We start from the raw sequence: 27,140 nt of genomic DNA, 5'->3' as shown, positions 1-27,140 counted from the left end.
TGGTTTAGAGATTACGTTGTTTTCTTCACAGTTTATGGAGACGTCATAATGACTTTATTGCACCTTGTTATGAGGGTCTGAGCCAATGTCACCTCTAAAATCTCTGCTTTTTGTGTGTGTGTTTGTGCGTGTGAGAGTGTATGAAGACTGGCTATTGATCTCGGTGGCATCGACAGACTCATGGCCAGCTCTATAAAGGTGTCACCCAAAGGTTGCTGTGTTAGCTAACTGAGACTAACTTGCTCTGATTGTCATTGCACTTTAAATGCTCCATTATGGCCTTGGTAAAGTAATTACAGTTTAACGAATGACAGGGGATAGCAGACACTGCAAGGCCCTTTGAACCCCACAGACTTTGGTACACACACACGCATGCAGCTTAACTGCACCAGCATCTTCTACAGACCTGAGCAGACCACCAACTGCAGAGTTCAGAAGTGCATCCCACAACTACAAGAGACAAACAACAGAACCGTTAGTTAACCTTAACCTCCGCTCAGTTAGCAGAACAGTTAACCAACACTGCTGAGCCGAAAGGCTCTAGTCCTCTGTGACGAAGTGCATTTATGCACACTGTCTAATCTTCCATTAGGCCCTATATTAAATACTGTTAACCAACACTGCTGAGCCGAAAGGCTCTAGTCCTCTGTGACGAAGTGCATTTATGCACACTGTCTAATCTTCCATTAGGCCCTATATTAAAATAGCGTGCTATTTATCTTATGCATTTTGCTATTTCTTTCTAGAAAAATTATACTGCACATGACTATATTATTCTTCAGCTCCTTTGTAAGCAGTAAGCTACTGTTTATAGTTCATGCCCAGTTCGGTAGGGACATTTTTGTATTGAAAGTTATTTTCGTGTAACTGGTTCGACACAAATTGCGGTTATTTTCCTGTCTCTAACCTTCCAGAGTGAAACGATGTTTCTGTGCACAGAATCATCGTAACACTCACGAGTTAGAGACTCTGTTTGTTTCATTCTGTTAATGCTTTCCTTTGTTCATACTTCCCACGTTGTGTTGGAGCTCATTGTGTCCTGTCTGTGGCAGGAGTGTGCACTCCTTTGTGCACCACTATATGTTATTGGGTTTCCGTCATTCGCCGGTTCCATTCATGTAAGAATTACTGTTTAACAGGGTGTACATGAAAGTGGTCACGTCTGTTTTAGACAGGATGTATGTAATGGGGTCATTATGAGTAAGCCAGTTACATTTGTATACCAGTTATGTGGTTACTTGTCATTGGACATGGATAGGTCTCAGGGAGGGGCTTAGAGGATAGAAGTGCCTGTTTTGGTATTTCTGGGTAGTTTGGGTTTGGTGACAGTGGGGAGGCTGCTTGAGCCTGGTTACCCCCAACCTGTAATAGCTATGGAAGCTACAGTGTAAGCCTGTTTTAGGCTTAGGGCAGTTTATTTTGTTTGACAAGTAAGTCTATTGTGTGTCTGTTTACCTTGTAAATATTAATCGCCGGCTATCAGTGTTGAACACTAAAAATAAATATGGACACCTTTGCAACAGAACCTTCTGCCGCCTCCTGAATATCTGCCCTTAAGACCGCATCTCTACGTTACCTATTTCACATCCTGTTAGAGAGAAACATAGACCATTACGTACTGTATGTTGCAGTCCAACCAAGGTGTAATATTGTAGGTTGAAGGATAAGCTTATTGTGTTCAATGAAAGTTCAATAAAAAGTTAATGATAAGTGTATAGTACAAGTCATCATATTAACACTTTATTTGGATAGTCCATCTGAAGATGCACTACAGACTATCTACTAACCCTAAGCTTATCCTAACCCTAACCCTTATTCTTAACCTAACCTTAGCAAGTAGTTGCTTATCCACAGATAGTTTGTTGATAGTATGACCATCGGAAGAGCATCTACAGATGGAAAGTCGGGACTATCCAAATGAAGTGTGACCGTCGTCATAATTCATTTTAACCAAAGATTATGGATATACTGACAAGATACAGGTCTCTCCACCCTAAACAATGGAAGTTGTGGTCCACAAAGTGGCACGGGGGGCTGTCTAGCTTCCTCCTATCCTTTCTTTGGGTTGGTGGATACATCTCATTATTGTAATCCTTTTTTGAATATTCAATGAGGGTTGTTGATGGCAACTTTCAGAAGAAACACTTCATATTGGCGTTGTCTCAAGATGGCGGTTCAATGGAGAGAGATGCTATGCTACTATGCTCATGCCATGAATATGCATAGCCATCTCCAGACAACTCCGATATTACGTGTTTTTTCTCAAAGTTGCTGGGATGACAAGTCCTACTTGTATCAGTACGCTCGTAACAACTTAACCATTACGAAACTTCTATTAGCTAAAAATGTCTGAATGAAACCTCACGTAGCAAATAAGCCATTAATTTCTTTGTTGACCAAATTCGACATTCTCTCATTGACCTCCATACAAAAACTCCTTGCATGGTGGGCGAAACAATGAAAAAACGCCACCTGCTGGACGGAATCAGATTTTCAGCCGAATTGATCCTCTCACTTCCTCTTCCTGTCTGTTCTAACACATTTTTCAGAGAGCTGTTTCACACTTCAGTGTTAATGCATTCCATATTATATAGGAAACTTACTTTATCCACCACCAATGTATAGCACCTACAGTATCTGCAAGAAACGCCTCTTATGTGATAATAAAGTTGATCGTCTCTCTATGCACAACATGGCTGCCTTAGTCTGTCTGAATATATTCTCTGGTATCACTGATCTAAATGTATATTAATGTAGAAGTATATTAACAATTTTTCCCTCGTTGTTGGCACAGATGGATGAGGTCATCGATGACATCATCAGCATGCAGTCGAGCTATGATGACATCCAGCAGTATATTGACCCTCTTCAGATGTCCAACACTGTAAGTATTAAACCATACAGTCACTACGTACCTATAGAAAGTCATTTTCACCTGGGTGGGATTGTGAAGGGTTGAACACTTGAACTGGTTGAAATGCTTACATAAAGAAATAGGTAGGTTACGTGAATGGGTGTTGAGATAAGACTTATATTTTAGGGCAATTCCATGGTAACTGAGTGACACTGACACTCAGATCTTTAACTTTAAAATGTATGTCAAACCAAAACCAGTGATTGCAAAGTCAAGCAAACCATACGACTCTATGCACAATGACTACATTTAACAATTTCCACTGAAGATTTTACAAAAATACATTAACATGAAGAACAGTGCCTATGCAAAGTTTGGTAACGGAATGAGGGCACAAACAGAACAAACCGTCATTCTGTTACCCAACTTTGTATTTGCACTGTTCTTCATGTTAGTGTTTTTGTAAAAATGAAGTGAATATTGTTAAAAGTACTCCTTGCGTGTTTCTTCAACAGAGTTGTATGGTTTGTTTAACGTTGCAGTTGTTGATTTTCGTTAGACATACATTTTAATGTGAAATATCTGAGTCTGTCCCCCTTCTCATCCCTCTATCCTTATCTACCTCTAACCCCTGTCTTACCCCCTCTTGTCTTTTTTGGTCCACGTCCGCCCCTCCCTGTGTGAGTCAATGGGGTGATTATGCCGACTCATCAGGACTGAGGCTGTGACTGGGCTCTGAGAGGAGAAAGAGACTCCTTGTTCCGTTTATCATAATCCCTCCTTCTTTTGCTACAGGCTCCTCCGTGTGTTTGTGTCCCATCTTAAAACTACTGTTGCTGTTTTGCTACTGTTATTGTTGTTGATGCTGTTGCATGAAACTTCCCAAACTTCAAAATGGCTGATATTTGATGTTGACTGGGGGGCATTTGGCCTGTGGGCTGTTTGTTCCTCAGTGTTTAATGAATAACTGCTGATCTATAGTGGCTTCAATCAGCTGTCTGCTGCTGCTGCCTTCCCACCCCAGGGGAAACCTTCAGTTGGCTTAAAGGAATCTAAGTATTTAATTGATTTAAATTATTGACGTGAAGTGCTGTGGTTTCAGAGACCAAGATAGGCATTCGTAATCCTAAAAAAATGCAGTGGTCCAAGAGTGTCCATCTTAGAGCAGAAGCACAGAGCTCTGTGTTTAAAGGAATGGCTCCGAATTAACAATTAAACCACCACCAGTTAGAGTTCAACTTGTTTACAAGGCATTCAGAAAGGGAGGAGGAGGCAGAGGCACAGGAGAGGAGGAGGAGGGGAACAGGGGATGAGGGTCATTTGTGAGAGGGAAAAACAGGCTGAAAGTCCAGTTAGGGGAAAGTTCACTTAAGCGGTGTGGAGAGGTAGAAGAGAGAGGGATTTGGTGAGACGGATGTTAGTCTCTGAGGGCTGGAGCAAGTAAGTGTTAGAGAGAGAGTGTGTGTAAGAGAGTGAGAGACAGAGTAAGAGAGTGAGAGCGCACAGGCACACAGAAGGAAGGATGAAGGAGATGAATAAGACGTATGCCATCGTGGAGATGATAGACGGGGAACAGATCCAACTGGTAAGAAGTCTGCGTTTTACTGTGTGTGTGGCTGGGGAATATAAGGTTTGTGTGTTTGTTCGCCCATCTTGGTCAGTATTGAGGCAGGCTAGTTAGGAAAGTTATGCCCCCCTGCACCCCCCTCTGGGTTGGTGAGGGCTGGGGCTGGAGCCGGGGCAGGGGGGTCAGCTCTAACTCCCAGCCTCAGGTCTCTGATTAGGGGATGAGCCTAGCCCTCGGGCGCCTGGGGCTGGTGCTGGAGGCTGAGAGGGAGCAGCTCTTTGATATGGTAGCGGTTGAGCTGAGCCCTACCACTGTGGGCAAACTTCCAGTGAGGGACAAGCTCGGCCATAAGAGATAAGACACACAATAGGATGTTAATTGTCCAGCATGAAGGTTGCTGCTGGCCTCTCCTCTGTCTCCCTTCTTTGGCCCAGTTCCCTCAGCCCCTCGCTGTGTGTGTGTGTGCACAATGTGTCTGAATGGAATAGAATGGCATTCTCTGGGTTTATCTCTTGGTGCTCATGCTGCAGTTGATTGGCTCTTGATTACTCAGTGTGTGTGATGATACTCAATCTCATAGTCATTGATTAGATTGTTATTTTACTATTGATCGGCTCTCAGGCAGCTAAGTTGAGCCATATGGAACTCTGATTTGCACACAGGGACAGTGGTATAGTGTGTGTGTGATAGTGGCTCCGTGCATGAATGCAGCTCTCTGGAGGGACTATTGATGGTGGTTGCTACAATGTTGCCCCAGATGTGCTTGTATTTTTAGTTTGGTGTAGTCTGATTTAATATACAGGCCTCTAAATAGTTCTGCTGTTCTCTTTCTCTTGGTCTCTCTCTGTCTGAGATGTGTATAATGAGATCCCTCAGGACTAATGTTAGTTACCTCTCCTCTCTGTTTTTGGAGGTTCTCGCCTCGTTAGCTTTACTTAAACACTGAGTTTTCCCCCTAATGAATGAAACTCATCTGCTAATCTGTGACCAGGATTATCGCGGTAAACTCAGTGGAATGTGGGAGTTTAAGGAGGACTTGGGAATGCTGCAGAGAGAATAATAAGCATGACTGACCTGGGTCTGAATGTGTGTGAGAGAGAGTTTGTTATAAAATGGATAGTTTCTCGCTCTCTCTCTCTCTGTGTGTGTGTGTGTGTGTGTGTGTGTGTGTGTGTGTGTGTGTGTGTGTGTGTGTGTGTGTGTGGGGGTGGGGGTGGGCGGGTGGGCGGGTGGGCGGGCGGGCGGGCGGGCGGGCGGAGACAGCAAGAGTCAGTGGTTTGAGACTAAAGCATTCTGGGTGAGAGAAGTGGGAGGAAGGAACAAGGTGAGCAGAGGGTTTCACCTAACTTAACTGCATGTCCCTGGTTTGATAAAGGAGAGGAAGACCCTACTGATGATGGGATTTCCTTTTGATCAGTGTAGATCTGAGGTCTCGGTCCACATAGCCTGTAGTTTTACTATGTGTGTGAGACCTGGCTGCATTTCAGTTGTCTCAATGATAAGGTATCTGGCTCTCTTATCTGTCAAGCCTCATTAGTATTGTAGAATAGACATTCAACCACATCCTCAAGTTGTTCTAGTATTGTAAACCAGCACGTTTCATCACCAATCCCTCATGAGGGAAGTTGACTAGTAGTAGCCATAGGGACTGCTTCAGAAGTTAAACAACGTCTACACAACTTATGCAGAGGACACCGCTAGTCTTCCACACAGATGCTGGGTTACAGATGGGGTCAGAGAATCCACAAAAAGACTTTGACCTGCCACCAGACAGCGGGTGAATGCAAGCATTTTGCCAGACTGTGCCTCAAAACCTAATGTCTACCTGGCGCACCACTCCACCCTGGACTTGAACAGTCTTTACGACCAGGTCCACCTCTACAAGGTAGCAATCCCAACTTTTGCCAGGACCCTGAAGGACGTCACCCTCAACCGTAGCCCCAGCACCTCACACAGGAGCAACAGAGCAACGGACACCCCGCCCAGTGAGAACCACTCCTAGACCTGCACCAAGAGGACCTACGCCCAGACCACAGCATCACCAGCCACACCCCAAGCAAACCCTGGACACACCCTGTATAGGCTCCCCCATCTCAGACATATTCTGCCCACCCCATTCCCCCCGCACACTGCGGTAAGGACCTCAACATGACAAGAGGACATACTGCATGCCCAGGCTGTGAGCAGAGCAACATGCCCAACCCTCACTATTACACCCGCCCAAGCCCCATCCTGCAACCTAAGAGGTATGTGTCAGATGCTCAACATGCTCTGCTCACACCTACTGTGATGGTCCAGACCTAAACCACAAAAAAACTACACTAGACACTATGGAACACAAAGCTTTTACTATCTCATCATGGAATGTACAAGGTCTGAGGTCATCTGCCTTTGGCCTAAAGAGCAGGAACCCAGACTTCATCAAAGCAATTGGAAATACAGACATTGTCATCCTACAAGAAACATGGTATAAATGAGACGGACCCACTGGTTGCCCTCTAGGTTACAGAGAGCTGGTAGTCCCATCCATCAAACTACCAGGTGTGAAACAGGGAAGAGACTCAGGGGGTATTCTAATTTGGTATAGAGCAGATCTAACCCACTCCATTAAATTAGTCAAAACAGGAACATTTTACATCTGGCTAGGAATTAATAATGTACGACAGACCACATATTCACCCTTCACACCCTAATTGACAAGCAAACAAACCAAAACAAAGGCAAAGTCTTCTCATGCTTTGTTGATTTCAAAAAAGCTTTTGACTCAATTTGGCATGAGGGTCTGCTATACAAATTGGAAAGTGGTGTTGGGGGGAAAAATATACGACATTATAAAATCCATGTACACAAACAAGTGTGTGGTTAAAATTGGCAAAAAACACATGTCTTTCCACAGGGCCGGGGGGTGAGACAGGGATGCAGCTTAAGCCCCACCCTCTTCAACATATATATAACGAGCGAGGGCACTAAAACAGTCTGCAGCACCATCTGGATAAAAATACTTTAATCAGTTATAGAACCCATTGCACTTTACGGTTGTGAGGTCTGGGGTCCACTCACCAACCAACAATTCACTAAATGGAACAAACACCAAATTGAGACTGCATGCAGAATTCTGCAAAAATATCCTCCATGTACAACATAAAACACCAAATAAGGCATGCAGAGCTGAATTAGGCCAATACCTGCTTTTCAAAATCAAAAGAGCTGTTAAATTCTACAACCACCTAATAGGAAGCTACTCCCAAACCTTCAATAAAGCCATCACCTACAGAGAAATGAACCCGGAGAAGAGCCCTCTAAGCAAGATGGGCCTGGGGCTCTGTTCACAAACGGAAACGGACCCCACAGATCCCCAGGACAGCAACACTATTAGACCCAACCAAATCATGAGAAAACAAAAAGATAATTACTTGACACATTGGAAAGAATTTACCAAAAAACTGAGAACTCAAATGCTATTTTGCCCTTAACAGAGAGTACACAGTGGCAGAATACCTGACCATTGTGACTGACCCAAACTTAAGGAACGCTTTGACTATGTACAGACTGTGCATTCTCAATAGCAAAGCTATGCTCACAATGTCCACAAAATGAGGTGGAAACTGAGCTGCACTTCCTAACCTCCTGCCAAATGTATGACCATATTAGAGACACATATTTCCCTCAGATTACACTGACCCACAAAGAATTAGGTGAAACACCACAGTGTACCATCACAGCAGCAATGTTTGTGACCTGTTGCCGCGAGAAAAGGGCAACCATTGAAGAACAAACACCATTGTAAATACAACCTATATGTTTATTTATTTTCCGTTTTGTACTTTAACCATTTGCACATCATTACAACACTGTATATAGACATAATATGACATTTGAAATGTCTTTATTGTTTTGGAACTTTTGTGAGTAATATTTACTGTTCATTTTTATTGTTAAACAAAAGTTATCTATTTCACTTGCTTTGGCAATGTAAACATATTTCCCATGCCAGTAAAGCCATTGAATTGAATCAAGCCATACAGAGATAAGAGAGAAGGGATGATTGTGTATATGTCAGAGCAGAGGCACTTTTAGAGGCAGTATTTTCCAGGTGTGATATTGACCTGAGATCTTCTGCTATCTTCTCTTTACAGCCAGTCACTACACATGTAACACACTGTGTGTTTATAACGTTTGATCTGGTTCAGAGGGCTAACCAGGGTTACCCACAATATGATGCCATAAAACTCTCATGAGACACCGACTGCTCGTTTGTCTATTCTACTCTTCCTCCCTCGCTCTCTCTCTCGCTCTCTACTCTCGCTCTGTCTACTCTCGCTCTGTCTACTCTCGCTCTGTCTACTCTCGCTCTGTCTACTCTCGCTCGCTCTGTCTACTCTCGCTCGCTCTGTCTACTCTCGCTCGCTCTGTCTACTCTCGCTCGCTCTGTCTACTCTCGCTCGCTCTGTCTACTCTCTCTCGCTCTGTCTACTCTCGCTCGCTCTGTCTACTCTCGCTCGCTCTGTCTACTCTCGCTCGCTCTGTCTACTCTCGCTCGCTCTGTCTACTCTCGCTCGCTCGCTCTACTCTCTCTCGCTCGCTCTACTCTCTCTCGCTCGCTCTACTCTCTCTCGCTCGCTCTACTCTCTCTCGCTCGCTCTACTCTCTCGCTCTACTCTCTCTCGCTCGCTCTACTCTCTCTCGCTCGCTCTACTCTCTCTCGCTCTGTCTGCTCTCTCTCGCTCTGTCTGCTCTCTCTCGCTCTGTCTGCTCTCTCTCGCTCTGTCTGCTCTCTCTCGCTCTGTCTGCTCTCTCTCGCTCTGTCTGCTCTCTCTCTCCCTCTCTCTCGCTCTGTCTGTTTGCTCTCTCTCTCTCTCTCTCTCTCGCTCTGTCTGCTCTCTCTCGCTCTGTCTGCTCTCTCTCTCCCTCTCTCTCGCTCTGTCTGTTTGCTCTCTCTCTCTCTCTCGCTCTCTCTCTCTCTCTCTCTCGCTCTGTCTACTCTCTCTCTCTCTCTCGCTCTGTCTGCTCTCTCTCTCCCTCTCTCTCGCTCTGTCTGCTCTCTCTCGCTCTGTCTGCTCTCTCTCGCTCTGTCTGCTCTCTCTCGCTCTGTCTGCTCTCTCTCGCTCTGTCTGCTCTCTCTCGCTCTGTCTGCTCTCTCTCGCTCTGTCTGCTCCCTCTCGCTCTGTCTGCTCCCTCTCGCTCTGTCTGCTCCCTCTCGCTCTGTCTGCTCCCTCTCGCTCTGTCTGCTCCCTCTCGCTCTGTCTGCTCCCTCTCGCTCTGTCTGCTCCCTCTCGCTCTGTCTGCTCCCTCTCGCTCTGTCTGCTCCCTCTCGCTCTGTCTGCTCCCTCTCGCTCTGTCTGCTCCCTCTCGCTCTGTCTGCTCCCTCTCGCTCTGTCTGCTCCCTCTCGCTCTGTCTGCTCCCTCTCGCTCTGTCTGCTCTCTCTCGCTCTGTCTGCTCTCTCTCGCTCTGTCTGCTCTGTCTGCTCTCTCGCTCTGTCTGCTCTCTCTCGCTCTGTCTGCTCTCTCTCGCTCTGTCTGCTCTCTCTCGCTCTGTCTGCTCTCTCTCGCTCTCTCTCTCTCTCTCGCTCTGTCTACTCTCTCTCTCTCTCGCTCTGTCTACTCTCTCTCTCTCTCTCGCTCTGTCTGCTCTCTCTCTCTCTCTCGCTCTGTCTGCTCTCTCTCTCTCGCTCTCTCTCGCTCTGTCTGCTCTCTCTCTCTCGCTCTCTCTCGCTCTGTCTGCTCTCTCTCTCTCGCTCTGTCTGCTCTCTCTCGCTCTGTCTGCTCTCTCGCTCTGTCTGCTCTCTCGCTCTGTCTGCTCTCTCGCTCTGTCTGCTCTCTCGCTCTGTCTGCTCTCTCTCGCTCTGTCTGCTCTCTCTCGCTCTCTCTCTCGCGCTCTCTGTCTGCTCTCTGTCTCTGTCTGCTCTCTCTCTCTCGCTCTCTGTCTCTCTCTCTGCTCTCGCTCTCTCTCGCTCTGTCTGCTCTCTCTCTCTCGCTCTCTCTCGCTCTGTCTGCTCTCTCTCTCTCGCTCTCTCTCTCTCTCTCTCGCTCTGTCTGCTCTCTCTCGCTCTGTCTGCTCTCTCGCTCTCTCTCTCTCGCTCTGTCTGCTCTCTCTCGCTCTCTCTCTCGCTCTCTGTCTGCTCTCTTGCTCTCTGTCTGCTCTCTCGCTCTCTGTCTACTCTCGCTCTCTGTCTACTCTCTCGCTCTCTCTCTCGCTCTCTGTCTACACTCGCTATCTGTCTACACTCTCGCTCTCTGTCTACTCTCTCGCTCTCTGTCTACTCTCTCGCTCTCGCTCGCTCTGTCTACTCTCTCTCGCGCCCTCGCTCGCTCTGTCTACTCTCTCTCGCGCCCTCGCTCGCTCTGTCTACTCTCTCTCGCGCCCTCGCTCGCTCGCTCTGTCTACGATCTCTTGCTCGCTCTGTCTACTCTCTCTCGCTCTCGCTCGCTCTGTCTACTCTCTCTCGCTCTCGCTCGCTCTGTCTACTCTCTCTCGCTCTCGCTGGCTCTGTTTACTCTCTCTCGCTCTGTCTACTCTCTCTCGCTCTCTCTCGCTCTGTCTACTCTCTCTCGCTCTCTCTCGCTCTGTCTACTCTCTCTCTCTCTCTCGCTCTGTCTACTCTCTCTCTCTCTCTCGCTCTGTCTACTCTCTCTCGCTCTCTCTCGCTCTGTCTACTCTCTCTCGCTCTCTCTCGCTCTGTCTACTCTCTCTCGCTCTCTCTCGCTCTGTCTACTCTCTCTCGCTCTCTCTCGCTCTGTCTACTCTCTCTCGCTCTCGCTCGCTCTGTCTACTCTCTCTCGCTCTCGCTCGCTCTGTCTACTCTCTCGCTCTCGCTGGCTCTGTTTACTCTCTCTCGCTCTGTCGACTCTCTCTCGTTCTCGCTCGCTCTGTCTTCTCGCACTCGCTCGCTCTGTCTACTCTCTCTCGCTCTGTCTACTCTCTCTCGCTCTGTCTACTCTCTCTCGCTCTGTCTAATCTCTCTCTCGCTCTGTCTTCTCTCTCGCTCGCTCTGTCTACACTCTCTCGCTCTCGCTCGCTCTGTCTACACTCTCTCGCTCTCGCTCGCTCTGTCTACTCTCTCTCGCTCGCTCTGTCTACTCTCTCTCGCTCGCTCTGTCTAATCTCTCTCCCTCTCGCTCGCTCTGTCTAATCTCTCTCCCTCTCGCTCGCTCTGTCTAATCTCTCTCCCTCTCGCTCGCTCTGTCTAATCTCTCTCGCTCTCGCTCGCTCTCGCTCTCGCTCGCTCTGTCTACTCTCTCTCGCTCTCGCTCGCTCTGTCTACTCTCTCTCGCTCTCGCTCGCTCTGTCTACTCTCTCTCGCTCTCGCTCGCTCTGTCTACTCTCTCTCGCTCTCGCTCGCTCTGTCTACTCTCTCTCGCTCTCGCTCGCTCTGTCTACTCTCTCTCGCTCTCGCTCGCTCTGTCTACTCGCTCTCGCTCGCTCTGTCTACTCGCTCTCGCTCGCTCTGTCTACTCGCTCTCGCTCGCTCTGTCTACTCGCTCTCGCTCGCTCTGTCTACTCGCTCTCGCTCGCTCTGTCTACTCGCTCTCGCTCGCTCTGTCTACTCGCTCTCGCTCGCTCTGTCTACTCGCTCTCGCTCGCTCTGTCTACTCGCTCTCGCTCGCTCTGTCTACTCGCTCTCGCTCGCTCTGTCTACTCGCTCTCGCTCGCTCTGTCTACTCGCTCTCGCTCGCTCTGTCTACTCGCTCTCGCTCGCTCTGTCTACTCGCTCTCGCTCGCTCTGTCTACTCTCTCTCGCTCTCGCTCGCTCTGTCTACTCTCTCTCGCTCTCGCTCGCTCTGTCTACTCTCTCTCGCTCTCGCTCGCTCTGTCTACTCTCTCTCGCTCTCGCTCGCTCTGTCTACTCTCTCTCGCTCTCGCTCGCTCTGTCTACTCTCTCTCGCTCTCGCTCGCTCTGTCTACTCTCTCTCGCTCTCGCTCGCTCTGTCTACTCTCTCTCGCTCTCGCTCGCTCTGTCTACTCTCTCTCGCTCTCGCTCGCTCTGTCTACTCTCTCTCGCTCTCGCTCGCTCTGTCTACTCTCTCTCGCTCTCGCTCGCTCTGTCTACTCTCTCTCGCTCTCGCTCGCTCTGTCTACTCTCTCTCGCTCTCGCTCGCTCTGTCTACTCTCTCTCGCTCTCGCTCGCTCTGTCTACTCTCTCTCGCTCTCGCTCGCTCTGTCTACTCTCTCTCGCTCTCGCTCGCTCTGTCTACTCTCTCTCGCTCTCGCTCGCTCTGTCTACTCTCTCTCTCTCGCTCGCTCTGTCTACTCTCTCTCGCTCTCTCTCGCTCTGTCTACTCTCTCTCGCTCTCTCTCGCTCTGTCTACTCTCTCTCGCTCTCTCTCGCTCTGTCTACTCTCTCTCGCTCTCTCTCGCTCTGTCTACTCTCTCTCGCTCTCTCTCGCTCTGTCTACTCGCTCTCGCTCTCTCTCGCTCTGTCTACTCGCTCTCGCTCTCGCTCGCTCTGTCTACTCGCTCTCGCTCGCTCTGTCTACTCTCTCTCGCTCTCGCTCGCTCTGTCTACTCTCTCTCGCTCTCGCTCGCTCTGTCTACTCTCTCTCGCTCTCGCTCGCTCTGTCTACTCTCTCTCGCTCTCGCTCGCTCTGTCTACTCTCTCTCGCTCTCGCTCGCTCTGTCTACTCTCTCTCGCTCGCTCTGTCTACTCTCTCTCGCTCTCGCTCGCTCTGTCTACTCTCTCTCGCTCTCGCTCGCTCTGTCTACTCTCTCTCGCTCTCGCTCGCTCTGTCTACTCTCTCTCGCTCTCGCTCGCTCTGTCTACTCTCTCTCGCTCTCGCTCGCTCTGTCTACTCTCTCTCGCTCTCGCTCGCTCTGTCTACTCTCTCTCGCTCTCGCTCGCTCTGTCTACTCTCTCTCGCTCTCGCTCGCTCTGTCTACTCTCTCTCGCTCTCGCTCGCTCTGTCTACTCTCTCTCGCTCTCGCTCGCTCTGTCTACTCTCTCTCGCTCTCGCTCGCTCTGTCTACTCTCTCTCGCTCTCGCTCGCTCTGTCTACTCTCTCTCGCTCTCGCTCGCTCTGTCTACTCTCTCTCGCTCTCGCTCGCTCTGTCTACTCTCTCTCGCTCTCGCTCGCTCTGTCTACTCTCTCTCGCTCTCGCTCGCTCTGTCTACTCTCTCTCGCTCTCGCTCGCTCTGTCTACTCTCTCTCGCTCTCGCTCGCTCTGTCTACTCTCTCTCGCTCTCGCTCGCTCTGTCTACTCTCTCTCGCTCTCGCTCGCTCTGTCTACTCTCTCTCGCTCTCGCTCGCTCTGTCTACTCTCTCTCGCTCGCTCTGTCTACTCTCTCTCGCTCGCTCTGTCTACTCTCTCTCGCTCGCTCTGTCTACTCTCTCTCGCTCGCTCTGTCTACTCTCTCTCGCTCGCTCTGTCTACTCTCTCTCGCTCGCTCTGTCTACTCTCTCTCGCTCGCTCGCTCTGTCTACTCTCTCTCGCTCTCGCTCGCTCTGTCTACTCTCTCTCGCTCTCGCTCGCTCTGTCTACTCTCTCTCGCTCTCGCTCGCTCTGTCTACTCTCTCTCGCTCTCGCTCGCTCTGTCTACTCTCTCTCGCTCTCGCTCGCTCTGTCTACTCTCTCTCGCTCTCGCTCGCTCTGTCTACTCTCTCTCGCTCTCGCTCGCTCTGTCTACTCTCTCTCGCTCTCGCTCGCTCTGTCTACTCTCTCTCGCTCTCGCTCGCTCTGTCTACTCTCTCGCTCTCGCTCGCTCTGTCTACTCTCTCGCTCTCGCTCGCTCTGTCTACTCTCTCGCTCTCGCTCGCTCTGTCTACTCTCTCTCGCTCGCTCTGTCTACTCTCTCTCGCTCGCTCTGTCTACTCGCTCTCGCTCGCTCTGTCTACTCTCTCTCGCTCTCGCTCGCTCTGTCTACTCTCTCTCGCTCTCGCTCGCTCTGTCTACTCTCTCTCGCTCTCGCTCGCTCTGTCTACTCTCTCGCTCTCGCTCGCTCTGTCTACTCTCTCGCTCTCGCTCGCTCTGTCTACTCGCTCTCGCTCGCTCTGTCTACTCGCTCTCGCTCGCTCTGTCTACTCTCTCTCGCTCGCTCTGTCTACTCTCTCTCGCTCGCTCTGTCTACTCGCTCTCGCTCGCTCTGTCTACTCGCTCTCGCTCGCTCTGTCTACTCTGTCTACTCGCTCTCGCTCGCTCTGTCTACTCGCTCTCGCTCGCTCTGTCTACTCGCTCTCGCTCTCGCTCGCTCTGTCTACTCGCTCTCGCTCTCGCTCGCTCTGTCTTCTCGCTCTCGCTCGCTCTGTCTACTCTCTCTCGCTCTCGCTCGCTCTGTCTACTCTCTCTCGCTCTCGCTCGCTCTGTCTACTCGCTCTCGCTCGCTCTGTCTACTCTCTCTCGCTCTCGCTCGCTCTGTCTACTCTCTCGCTCTCGCTCGCTCTGTCTACTCTCTCGCTCTCGCTCGCTCTGTCTACTCGCTCTCGCTCGCTCTGTCTACTCTCTCTCGCTCGCTCTGTCTACTCTCTCTCGCTCGCTCTGTCTACTCTCTCTCGCTCGCTCTGTCTACTCTCTCTCGCTCGCTCTGTCTACTCGCTCTCGCTCGCTCTGTCTACTCGCTCTCGCTCGCTCTGTCTACTCTGTCTACTCGCTCTCGCTCGCTCTGTCTACTCGCTCTCGCTCGCTCTGTCTACTCGCTCTCGCTCGCTCTGTCTACTCGCTCTCGCTCTCGCTCGCTCTGTCTACTCGCTCTCGCTCTCGCTCGCTCTGTCTACTCTCTCTCGCTCTCGCTCGCTCTGTCTACTCTCTCTCGCTCTCGCTCGCTTGCTCTACTCTCTCTCGCTCTCGCTCGCTCTGTCTACTCTCTCTCGCTCGCTCTGTCTACTCTCTCTCGCTCTCGCTCGCTCTGTCTACTCTCTCTCGCTCGCTCTGTCTACTCTCTCTCGCTCTCGCTCGCTCTGTCTACTCTCTCTCGCTCTCGCTCGCTCTGTCTACTCTCTCTCGCTCTCGCTCGCTCTGTCTACTCTCGCTCTCGCTCGCTCGCTCTGTCTACTCTCGCTCTCGCTCGCTCGCTCTGTCTACTCTCGCTCTCGCTCGCTCGCTCTGTCTACTCTCGCTCTCGCTCGCTCGCTCTGTACTCTCGCTCGCTCTGTCTACTCTCTCTCGCTCGCTCTGTCTACTCGCTCTCGCTCGCTCTGTCTACTCGCTCTCGCTCGCTCTGTCTACTCGCTCTCGCTCGCTCTGTCTACTCGCTCTCGCTCGCTCTGTCTACTCGCTCTCGCTCGCTCTGTCTACTCGCTCTCGCTCGCTCTGTCTACTCGCTCTCGCTCGCTCTGTCTACTCTCTCTCGCTCTCGCTCGCTCTGTCTACTCTCTCTCCCGCTCTCGCTCGCTCTGTCTACTCTCGCTCTCGCTCGCTCGCTCTGTACTCTCGCTCGCTCTGTCTACTCTCTCTCCCGCTCTCGCTCGCTCTGTCTACTCTCGCTCCCGCTCTCGCTCGCTCTGTCTACTCTCGCTCCCGCTCTCGCTCGCTCTGTCTACTCTCGCTCTCGCTCGCTCTGTCTACTCTCGCTCTCGCTCGCTCTGTCTACTCTCGCTCTCGCTCGCTCTGTCTACTCTCGCTCTCGCTCACTCTGTCTACTCTCTCTCCCGCTCTCGCTCACTCTGTCTACTCTCGCTCGCTCTTTCTACGCTCGCTCGCTTTATCTACTCTCGCTCGCGCTCTCTTTAAGGTAATTGAGGGTGATCTCAGTGAATTTTATGGAAAAAGGAGTTTGGCCTCGACCCTTGAGGTTTCCAGCCTTGTTTTTAAGATGTTCCTAGGTTTTGTTCATGCATGGTTTCCTGAATGTTGTTGTGTATCAGGCAATTGCCCAGCCACAAGGGCTTAGTGGGGTCCTAACTGCCTTGAAAATAGGGTGTCTGGTAAGGGATAGTATACTGTATCTAACTATCGTTTCTCCATCTAAAGGATGTGCTTGGTTCATTGTTTGAACCCATTCTTCATTGAAGTTGATGATAGATTCATTGACTGGTAATTCATATAACCCCTGCTTAACCCTACAATATTCCAATCTCACAAAGAGAGTCACCCTAAATACTCTTATTGAGATTATAGAGTGAAATGTAGGTTGTGGTGCTCATTCTGATGTGTGTGTCCTCCCCAGCTCCCTCTGTCCAGCAGTCACCTGGACGTGTACACGGGCCCTGGGATGACCGGTCAATCGATCGCCATGACCAGCAACTCCTGCCCTGCTAACCTGGCCATCAAACGAGAGCTGACGGGTAGGACCAATCAGGGACAAGCTTAGACACAGCAAACAAGCAGCCAGCTCTCAGACATTTACAGCTTTCAGAAACATAGTAACCAATCAGAGACAGACCTGCAGGCCAGATATTTTCCCCACCTGGTTTCCCAGGTCTGAATCAGATGCTAAGTAATGAATGGAAACCAGCAGACCAAAACCAGAAGGATTAGATAGTTCCAAATACATGGCTACCAGGGGTATATTTTTCTCTAGAGTGAGGGGATTATTTAATGTAATTTGTGCTGAGTTTGAATTCAATTCATAAATTAAGCTAATTAACTAATGATTAGGGGGAAATACTGTATCCATGCATAAACTAAATCTCAATGATTTTAGTTAAAGTGAGCCTCTAACATGATTTTCAAACTCTCTATGACCCCAAACTATATACAGAAATCACACTCACTATACATACTTTGGGGACAGTGTTAGTTCATTGCTTGTTGTTTTTATCAATGCAGAAACCCGTGCAATGGCCAAAGAGAGACAGAAGAAAGACAACCACAACCTGAGTGAGTTTATCCCCCTCCCCCTCTCTTGCACGCTCTCTTTCTCACTTTCACCCTCCCTCGCAAAAACACAATAGGAATGAGTGTGCACTTTTTCAACATCCATCATTTTAACTACCTCGCACTGCTTAAAGTACACCAGCCACTCTCTGTCTCTGTCCCTGCCACTCTGTCTGTCTGTCTAAAAACACACACACAGTGGTTTATTCAGCTGACACAGTCTAACCCACAGGTAGATGGTTAACCCACAGCTGTCTGCTGCTCTGGCACTAAAGTCTAATTGCCTGTGACACTTTCTCGGTCTCTCTTTCTCGGACTCTACCTCTCTTTCTCGGGCTCTCTTTCTCGGTCTCTCTCTCGCTCTCTCACGGTGTGTCTCGCTCTCTCGCGGTGTCTCTCTCTCGCGGTGTCTCTCTCTCGCGGTGTCTCTCTCTCGCGGTGTCAAGCTCTCTCTCTCGCGGTGTCACGCTCTCTCTCTCGCGGTGTCGCTCTCGCTCTCTCTCGCGGTGTCGCTCTCGCTCTCTCTCGCGGTGTCGCTCTCGCTCTCTCTCGCGGTGTCGCTCTCGCTCTCTCTCGCGGTGTCGCTCTCGCTCTCTCTCGCGGTGTCGCTCTCGCTCTCTCTCGCGGTGTCGCTCTCGCTCTCTCTCGCGGTGTCGCTCTCGCTCTCTCTCGCGGTATCGCTCTCGCTCTCTCTCGCGGTGTCGCTCTCGCTCTCTCTCGCGGTGTCGCTCTCGCTCTCTCTCGCGGTGTCGCTCTCGCTCTCTCTCGCGGTGTCGCTCTCGCTCTCTCTCGCGGTGTCGCTCTCGCTCTCTCTCGCGGTGTCGCTCTCGCTCTCTCTCGCGGTGTCGCTCTCGCTCTCTCTCGCGGTGTCGCTCTCGCTCTCTCTCGCGGTGTCGCTCTCTCTCTCTCGCTGTCGCTCTCTCTCTCGCGGTGTCGCTCTCTCTCTCGCGGTGTCGCTCTCTCTCTCGCGGTGTCGCTCTCTCTCTCGCGGTGTCGCTCTCTCTCGCGGTGTCGCTCTCTCTCGCGCTCCGTCTCTCTCTCGCGCTCCGTCTCTCTCTCGCGGTGTCGCTCTCTCTCTCTCGCGGTGTCGCTCTCTCTCTCTCGCGGTGTCGCTCTCTCTCTCTCTCGCGGTGTCGCTCTCTCTCTCTCTCGCGGTGTCGCTCTCTCTCTCTCGCGCGGTGTCGCTCTCTCTCTCTCGCGCGGTGTCGCTCTCTCTCTCTCTCGCGGTGTCGCTCTCTCTCTCTCTCGCGGTGTCGCTCTCTCTCTCTCGCGCGGTGTCGCTCTCTCTCTCTCGCGCGGTGTCGCTCTCTCTCTCTCTCGCGGTGTCGCTCTCTCTCTCTCTCGCGGTGTCGCTCTCTCTCTCTCTCGCGGTGTCGCTCTCTCTCTCTCGCGGTGTCGCTCTCTCTCTCTCGCGGTGTGTGTCTCTCTCACGGTGTTGCTCTCTCTCTCACGGTGTCGCTCTCTCTCTCTCGCGGTGTGTGTCTCTCTCACGGTGTTGCTCGCTCTCTCACGGTGTCGCTCTCTCTCGCTCTCTCACGGTGTCGCTCTCTCTCGCTCTCACGGTGTCGCTCTCTCTCTCACGGTGTCGCTCTTTCTCTCACGGTGTCGCTCTCTCACGGTGTCACTCTCTCTCTCACGGTGTGTGTCTTTCGCTCTCTCTCTCTCACGGTGTGTCTCTCTCTCTCTCGCGGTGTCTCTCTCTCTCTCTCGCGGTGTGTCTCTCTCTCTCTCTCTCTCACGGTGTGTGTCTCTCTCGATCTCTCTCTCACGGTGTGTCTCTTCTCTCTCTCGCGCTCTCTCTCTCACGGTGTGTCTCTTTCTCTCGCACGGTGTGTCTCTCTCTCTCTCTCACGGTGTCTCTCTCTCACGGTGTATCTCTCTCGCGGTGTATCTCTCTCGCGGTGTCTCTCGCTCTCTCTCACGGTGTTGCTCTCTCTCTCACGGTGTCGCTCTCTCTCACGGTGTTGCCCTTTCTCTCACGGTGTCGCTCTCTCTCACAGTGTCTCTCGCTCTCTCACGGTGTCACTCTCTCTCTCACGGTGTGTGTCTTTCGTTCTCTCTCTCACGGTGTGTCTCTCTCTCTCTCTCGCGGTGTCTCTCTCTCACGGTGTCTCTCTCTCACGGTGTCTCTCTCACGGTGTCGCTCTCTCTCTCTCACGGTGTGTCTCTCTCTCTCTCGCGCTCTCTCTCTCACGGTGTGTCTCTTTCTCTCGCACGGTGTGTCTCTCTCTCTCTCACGGTGTCTCTCTCTCATGGTGTATCTCTCTCGCGGTGTATCTCTCTCGCGGTGTCTCTCGCTCTCTCTCACGGTGTTGCTCTCTCTCTCACGGTGTTGCTCTCTCTCTCACGGTGTTGCTCTCTCTCTCACGGTGTTGCTCTCTCTCTCACGGTGTTGCTCTCTCTCTCACGGTGTTGCTCTCTCTCTCACGGTGTTGCTCTCTCTCTCACAGTGTTGCTCTCTCTCACACAGTGTTGCTCTCTCTCTCACGGTGTCTCTCTCTCGCGGTGTCTCTCTCTCGCGGTGTCTCTCTGTGTCGTGTCTCTCTCTCGGTGTCGCGCTCTCTCTCGTGCGGTCTCTCCCTCTCTCTCACACGGTCGGTCTCTCTCTCTCTCTCTCTCTCTCGGTCTCTCTCTCTCTCTGTCGGTCTCTCTCTCTGTCGGTCTCTGTCGGTCTCTCTCTCTCTCTCTCTCTCTCTGTGTCGGTCTCTCTCTCTCTGTCGGTCTCTTTCAATTCAATTTGCTTTATTGGCATGACGTAACAATGTACATATTGCCAAAGCTTACTTTGGATATTTACAATATAAAAATAAATAAAAATGAATCAAAATTGTCAACGGGACAACAGTAACAACAATAACCAAGTGTCAAAATAACCATAAATTCAACAATAACAATAAGCATACAGTAGAGAGCATCTCTCTCTGTCGGTCTCTCTCTCTGTCGGTCTCTCTCTCTCTCTGTCGGTCTCTCTCTCTCTCTCTCTCTGTCGGTCTCTCTCAATTCAATTCAATTCAATTCAATTGACTTTATTGACATGGCAAGTTCATTATTACTTACATTGTCAAAGTATACATATCGAAAAATAAAAATAAAATATATATGTATATATATACAAAATATATATATATTTATATAAATAAATGGTGGGACCAACAGCAATAATAACAGTAGTAGTGGACATGGGATTACCATTAACAACAACTACAACAACAATATTAATCAGAACAATAAATTAAAGCAACAGTAGTAGACCAGTGTCAATATGACTTGAGAAGACATATGACCTGGTATGAAAGACAAAACAAAACTAAGCTAAATGGGAAATATTATCAACATTACTTTGCATTTTTCACTGGCTGTCCCTCAGGTTGTGGCAGGAGGACACATATTTGGCTGCCAAAACTGCACATTTTGGCTTTTCACCCAATAAATATTTGATTTTTTCTTCATCTTTTATAGTTTCAAATTCTTTGTATTGAGTTATAATTTTGGGAAAGAAATATGCTCTTAGGTCTGAGTATTTGTCACAGTGTAGTAGGAAATGCACCTCTGTCTCTACCTCTCCCCTGGAGCAGAGTGAGCACAGCCTGTCCTCTCTGGGCAGCCAGGTTTGTCTGTGACGACCGGTCTCTATAGCCAGACGGTGCTCACTGAGTCTGTACCTAGTCAATGTTTTCCTCAGTTTTCTATCAGTCACAGTGGTCAGATAGTCTGCCACCATGTACTGTCTGTTTAGAGCCAAATAGCATTGAAGTTTACTTTGATTTTTTGTGGTGTCTTTCCAATAGGTTATATATTTTTCTTTTTGTTTTGTGATGATTTGGTTGGGCCAGATTTTCTGAGGGCTGTCCCGAGGCTCTATGGGGTTGGTTTGGGTTGGTGAACTGAGCCTCAGAACCAGCTGGCTGAGGGGACTCTTCTCTGGTTTCATCTCTTGACATTGTAGAGCTGTGTGATGGAATGTTTTAGGGTCACTTGTTTTTAGATGGTTGTAAAATTTGATGGCTCTTTTTTCTATTCGAATGAGGAGGGGGTATTGGCCCAATTCTGCCCTACATGCGTTATTTGGAGTTTTTCTTTGTACTTGCAATACAGTCTTGCAAAACTCTGCATGCAATATTTCAGTTGGATGTTTGTCCCATTTAGTAAATTCATTATTAGAGAGTGGACCCCATACTTCACTGCCATATAGAGCAATTGGTTCTATAACTGATTGAAAAATTTTGAGCCAGATTCTAATTGGAATTTCAATTTTGATGTTCCTTTTAATGGCATAGAATGCTCTTCTTGCTTTGTCTCTCAGCTCATTCACAGCCATGTGAAAGCTACCTGTGTTGCTGATATTTAGTCCTAGATATGTGTAGTTTTTGGTGTGTTCTAATAGAACTGTGTCCAAATAGAATTTATATTTGTCATCCTTATTTCCCGACCTTTTTTGGAATATCATTATATTTGTTTTTTTTAGGTTAACGGTCAGAGCCCAGGTCTGACAGAACCTGTGAAGACGATCTAGGTGCTGCTGTAACCCCTCTTTAGTGGGAGACAGCAGCACCAGGTCATCTGCGTACAGCAGACACTTGATTTCAGTGTTGTGTAGGGTGATACCAGGTGCTGCCGATTCTTCTAATGTTTTTGCCAATTCATTAATGTAGATGTTAAATAATGTTGGACTTATTGGGCAGCCCTGTTTCACTCCCCGCCCCTGAGAGAAGAAGTCTGTTTGCTTGTTGCCAATTTTAACCGCACATTTGTTTTTAGTGTACATTGATTTAATAAAATCATATGTTTTCCCTCCAATACCACTTTCTATTAGTTTATAAAAAAGACCTTCGTGCCAAATTGAATCAAATGCTTTCTTGAAATCTACAAAACACGAGTAGATTTAGCCTTTGTTTTGGTTAACTTGTTTATCAATTAGAGTGTGGAGGGTGTAAATGTGGTCTGTTGTACGATAATTTTTTAGAAATCCAATCTGGCTTCTGCTCAGGACGTTGTGTTCGTCAAGGAAATGATGTAGTCTGCTATTTATAATACTGCAGAGAATTTTCCCCAAGTTGCTGTTAACGCAAATTCCTCTGTAATTATTTGGGTCAAATTTGTCTCCATTTTTATAGATTGGTGTGATCAATCCCTGGTTCCAAATATCGGGGAAAATACCTGCAGTGAGGATAATGTTGAAGAGTTTGAGTATAGCCAATTTGAATTTGTGGTCTGTATATTTGATCATTTCATTTAAAATACCATCAGCACCACAGGCCTTTTTGGGTTGGAGATTGCATAGTTTTTCCAATAATTCTTCTTCTGTAATTGGGGTATCTACAGGATTCTGATAGTCTTTGACTGCTAATTCAAGGATTTGTAATTTTTCTTGTATATCTTTTTGTTCTGGGCTCTTTGTTATGTTGCTGTAGAGGTTTGCAAAGTGATTTCTCCACATATCCCCATTTTGGATAGCCAATTCCTCATGATGAGGTTTGTTTAATTTATTCCAATTCTCCCAGAAGTGGTTTGATTCTATGGATTCCTCAATTCCAACCAGCTGATTTCTAATGTGCTGTTCCTTTTTTGTTCTTAGGGTGCGTTTGTATTGCTTCAGTGTTTCCCCATATTGAAGGCGTATATTTTCTCTCTCGCTCTCTCTGTCGGTCTCTCTATCTCACGGTCTCTCTCGCTCGGTCTCGTTAGCTCTCTCGCTCTCTCACAGTCTCTCTCTCTCACTCTCTCGCTCGGTCTCTTTCTCTCTCTCGCTCTCTCTGTCTCGCGCTCTCACGGTCGGTCTCTCTCTCGGTCGGTGTCTCTCACTCTCACGGTCTCGGTCTTTCTCTCTGTCTCTCTCTCTCACGGTCTCTCCCTCACGGTCGGTCTCTCTCTCTCTCTCTCGGTCGGTCTCTTTCTCTCTCGGTCGGTCTCTCTCTCGGTCTCTCTCTCGGTCGGTCTCTCTCTCATTCTTGGTCTCTTTCTCTCTTGTTCTTGGTCTCTCTCTGGGTCTCTCGGTCTCTCTCTCTCGTCTCCCTCTCTCTCTCTCGTCTCCTTCTCTCTCTCGTCTCCTTCTCTCTCTCGTCTCCTTCTCTCTCTCGTCTCCTTCTCTCTCTCGTCTCCCTCTCTCTCGTGTCTCCCTCTCTCGGTCCCTCTCTCTCTCGTCTCCCTCTCTCTCTCGTCTCCCTCTCTCTCCCTCTCTCGGTCTCCCTCTCTTGGTCTCTCTCACGGTCTCTCTCACGGTCTCTCTCTCATGGTCTCCCTCTCTCTCACGGTCTCTCTTTCTCTCACATGGTCGATCTCTTACACGGTCGGTCTCTTTTTCTTTCTTTCTCTCTCTCTCGGTCGGTCTCTCACGGTCTCGGTCTTTCTCTCTCTCTCTTTCTCTCTCACGGTCTCTCTCACAGTCTCTCGGTCTCTCTCTCAGTCCCTCTCTCGTCTCCCTCTCGCTTTCGTCTCCCTCTCGCTCTCATCTCCCTCTCGCTCTCTCTCTCTCCGTCTCCCTCTCTTGGTCTCTCTCTCTCTCTCTCTCGGTCTCTCTCTCTCTCTCTCTCTCGGTCTCTCTCTCTCTCACGGTCTCTCTCTCTCTCGGGTCCTTTATATTTACATTGAAAGGTAATCGTCCGAGTTCTGCTCTGCATGCATTATTTGGTACTTTTCCTTTGGATATTTAGGATAATCCAATGCTTGTAATTGTAATTACAGGTTTCACCCCAAATCTTGCTTCCATATAGTGCATTTGGTCAAATTAAACTATTGAATATTTTGCACCAGATTTGGATAAGAATATTTGTTTATTTTTATACAGTAAAATACATTGCAGGCTTTTTCTTTAGTGCATTCACTTCCAGAAAAAATCCCCCAGAGGCACAGATTTTTTTATCTCAGGTGGTTGTACCATTGGGCATGTTCAACCATGGTATTTCCTCATTTGAAGGAGTGTCTGATCCTCTGATTCCTGGCCTTCTTCTAGAAAATCAATTTTTTTGAAAGTTGATATTGATTCCCCAGTTGATGCTGTATTCCCAAAGAATGTTAAGTTGTTCCTTTAGACTTTTCTCTATTGGTGACAGTAGGACAAGGTCATCTGCTTAGAGCTGGAATCTGACTTCCTCATCTGTCTCTCTCTTTGTCTGTCTGTCTCTCTCTGTATCTGTCTGTCTCTAACCTCCAAGCTTCTCTCTGTCTCTAACCTCCAAGCTGACAACCACTCATCTACACTGTCTTGAGTTTAGTCAGCAATAACAGCCAGAGTGTATAGTCATGTCAGTGTGTGTGCGTGCCTTTGTGTTCATGTTATTGGGTTGTTGAAGGTGGATTGCCTCACATGAAATTCCAAATGCCATTGTTGCAACACGTTTTCCCATGTTCTCTTCACCTCCTTTCATCGTTCCCTCTTTTCCTGTGGTTTAGTTGAGAGGAGGAGGAGGTTCAACATCAACGACCGCATTAAAGAGCTGGGCGGCATGATCCCCAAAACCAACGACCTGTAAGTCACCTCACTTCACCGTGTTAATATTTGTTGTTCTATGTCTATGAGATATGTAGACTTTTTGTATATGTATTAGCAGAAGATGTATTCTTATGTGTCCTGCTTCTTGTTTGGCCAACTGATCCTTCTAACCGTATGAGCAAAATACATATTTTTGGTTGCGAAGACATTGAAAAGACGTATTTTCAACATCTAGTGCTCACTGGGAAAGATGTTCTTCTGTAATGTTCTATAGGGACGTGCGCTGGAATAAGGGCACTATTCTGAGGGCATCCGTAGAGTACATCAAGCGGATGCAGAAGGACATGCAGAGGACCAGAGAGGTAGAGAACAACTTCAAGAGGATGGAGATGGCCAACAAACAGCTGTGGCTGCGCATCGAGGTAACACACACACACATTCATTCATGCAACACACTCGGTCACACGCATACATACACACATTGAGGTAAAGAGCATGTACAGTATGAGCTCTAGAATGCCGTGCCATGCAGTCATCTGTATTTAATCATCTCTCCCTCTCTTTACCCTCTCTTCTTCCTCCTCTCTGTGTCTGTAGGAGTTAGAGATGCAGGCTCGTCTGCACGGCCTCCCCAGCTCCTCTCCCTCTGGGATGGGTTCTGGGGACCTGATGGGTTCCTACATCAAACAGGAGACCAGCCCTGAGGAGAAGCTCCAGCAGCAGCAGCAACAGGCCCAGCACCAAGCTCATGCCCAGGGCCAACAACACCACCACCACCCCCAGTCCCACCACATCCAGCCCCAGCAGGGCCAGCCCAGACAGCTGCCTCATCTCCCCCCTCACCTCCAGCCCCAACTTCCCCTCCAGTACCCAGCTGTGGGCAGCTCTCAGCCCTTTGACTTTGCCCAGTCGCTGGACTTGTGTGACGGGGTGCCTGGCTACCCGGAGAGCTTGTCAGGGCTAGGGGAGCTCGGCCTCCTGGGTACCCAGGGAAGGAGAGGCGACCTGGGCTTCCTGATGATGGACGAGCCTCTGTCTCCTCTGGGTGGAGACCCTCTGCTCTCTGCCATGTCCCCTGAGGCCTCGGTTGACTCCAGCCGCAGATCCAGCTTCAGCATAGAGGACACAGATATACTGTAGAAGGAGTCTACACACAGACACACACAGACACAGGCACATATGGTACGTACAGAACACCCACTGGACATACACCCCCAAGAGCACTGATATACTGTGATATATGCTTTTGCTCTGTTCAACAACCCTGCTACATATGCACTCCAAACTCCTCACATACACTGTAAGCACTCGCATAGACACTGTACACACACTGAGACACACTTAAACACACACACTCAAAATTCTTATGGATGCACACCCTTAACACTCACATAGATACACATTCAACAGCAATATGAGAAACCAAATCCATGTTTCGGATTGAAATAGTTGTTCCCTACCACTGTAAATATCAGAGCACCTCTAAATGATACACAATCTAGTACACACACGAACACACAACGAGCACAGACAGCTTCTTGTTCACGCTAACACAGAAGGGCCCCTGTTATTTGAAGGGAAATATGTGAGGCACTGCCAACGGTTTAACACACACACACACCCTTCTTCTGTAAAACACACTGCCATGACCTCTATGGTACTGCCATCTCCTGTGTGACCTATGACCTTTAGCCTTTAGGGTACTGCCAAGTCTACTCCATGACCTCTGACCCCTGTGTGAATGTTGAGGAGAGATGGATTGGCCCTGCATTGTGAGATAGTGTAGCGATTGAAGAGGTTATGTAGCTCAGTCCTTAACCTGCCAACGTGCCTTGTGTTAGCCACCTGAAGCCCCACTCTATCTGGGTTAGCTGGAGAGTGTGGAGAGCGAAGGAGTGGGTTGTGTTTTAGCATATTGTAGTGCAGGGTTCCCCAACTGGCGGCCTGCGCTACAAATTTTTCCCACGGGTGATTTATTTGGCCCCGCAAGTTTTCTGAGACCACTTTATTTTTTAAATTATTGTTTACATAAAAGACTGTTAAACGCCAGAAAATCAGCTCCAAGTGATTTTAGGGGTAGTAAAATAAATGTATTCCCATGCATAAAATAGGTTTGAAATGATTATGTTTTGATACCTGTTTGGGCTTCTTGCAGTCAATTAGCAGTCTACAAATTCTTTGTAATTATGTTCTGGCCCCCTGACCATCCGCTCAAGAAAACATTGTCCCGCAGCTGAATCTAGTTGATGATCCCTGTTGTAGTTTGTAGTTAGGAGAGAGAGGAGCAGTCAAATAGATTGGTGTGTAGTGTCGTATTCCGCACTGTAAAAACACAGCACCAGCCTAACACACACACACACACACACACACACACACACACACACACACACACACACACACACACACACACACACACACACACACACACACACACACACACACACACACACAAAGCAGTGTGCCATGAGGCTGTGTTCAAATCAACACTTTGAGCGAGACTTCAGTATCTCACCCGGTTTGTGCTTGTAGAACTGCCAGCTTTGGG

The 27,140-nt window shown here is 49.0% G+C and overlaps 1 protein-coding gene across 2 annotated transcripts in view; it reads left to right on the top strand.

Annotated features, from left to right (window-relative positions):
• tfeb (transcription factor EB) overlaps positions 1–26,738 on the top strand; it is a 106,368-nt gene extending 79,630 nt beyond the window's left edge. For both annotated transcript variants that reach the window (XM_039015911.1, XM_039015910.1), the window contains 6 exons: positions 2,795–2,884; positions 16,517–16,634; positions 17,119–17,169; positions 24,556–24,631; positions 24,870–25,017; positions 25,193–26,738. In XM_039015911.1, coding sequence (XP_038871839.1) covers positions 2,795–2,884; positions 16,517–16,634; positions 17,119–17,169; positions 24,556–24,631; positions 24,870–25,017; positions 25,193–25,735 — 1,026 coding nt within the window. In that variant the 3' untranslated portion in view covers positions 25,736–26,738. The remainder of the gene's footprint in view (positions 1–2,794; positions 2,885–16,516; positions 16,635–17,118; positions 17,170–24,555; positions 24,632–24,869; positions 25,018–25,192) is intronic.
• The last annotated feature ends 402 nt before the right edge of the window (positions 26,739–27,140 follow it).

The sequence above is a fragment of the Salvelinus namaycush genome, chromosome 20 (genome assembly GCF_016432855.1).
Source record: "Salvelinus namaycush isolate Seneca chromosome 20, SaNama_1.0, whole genome shotgun sequence".
Classification (NCBI taxonomy): domain Eukaryota; kingdom Metazoa; phylum Chordata; class Actinopteri; order Salmoniformes; family Salmonidae; genus Salvelinus; species Salvelinus namaycush.
The sequence above is the reverse complement of the archived record's forward strand: the minus strand, read 5'-3'. Positions and strand labels throughout refer to the sequence as shown.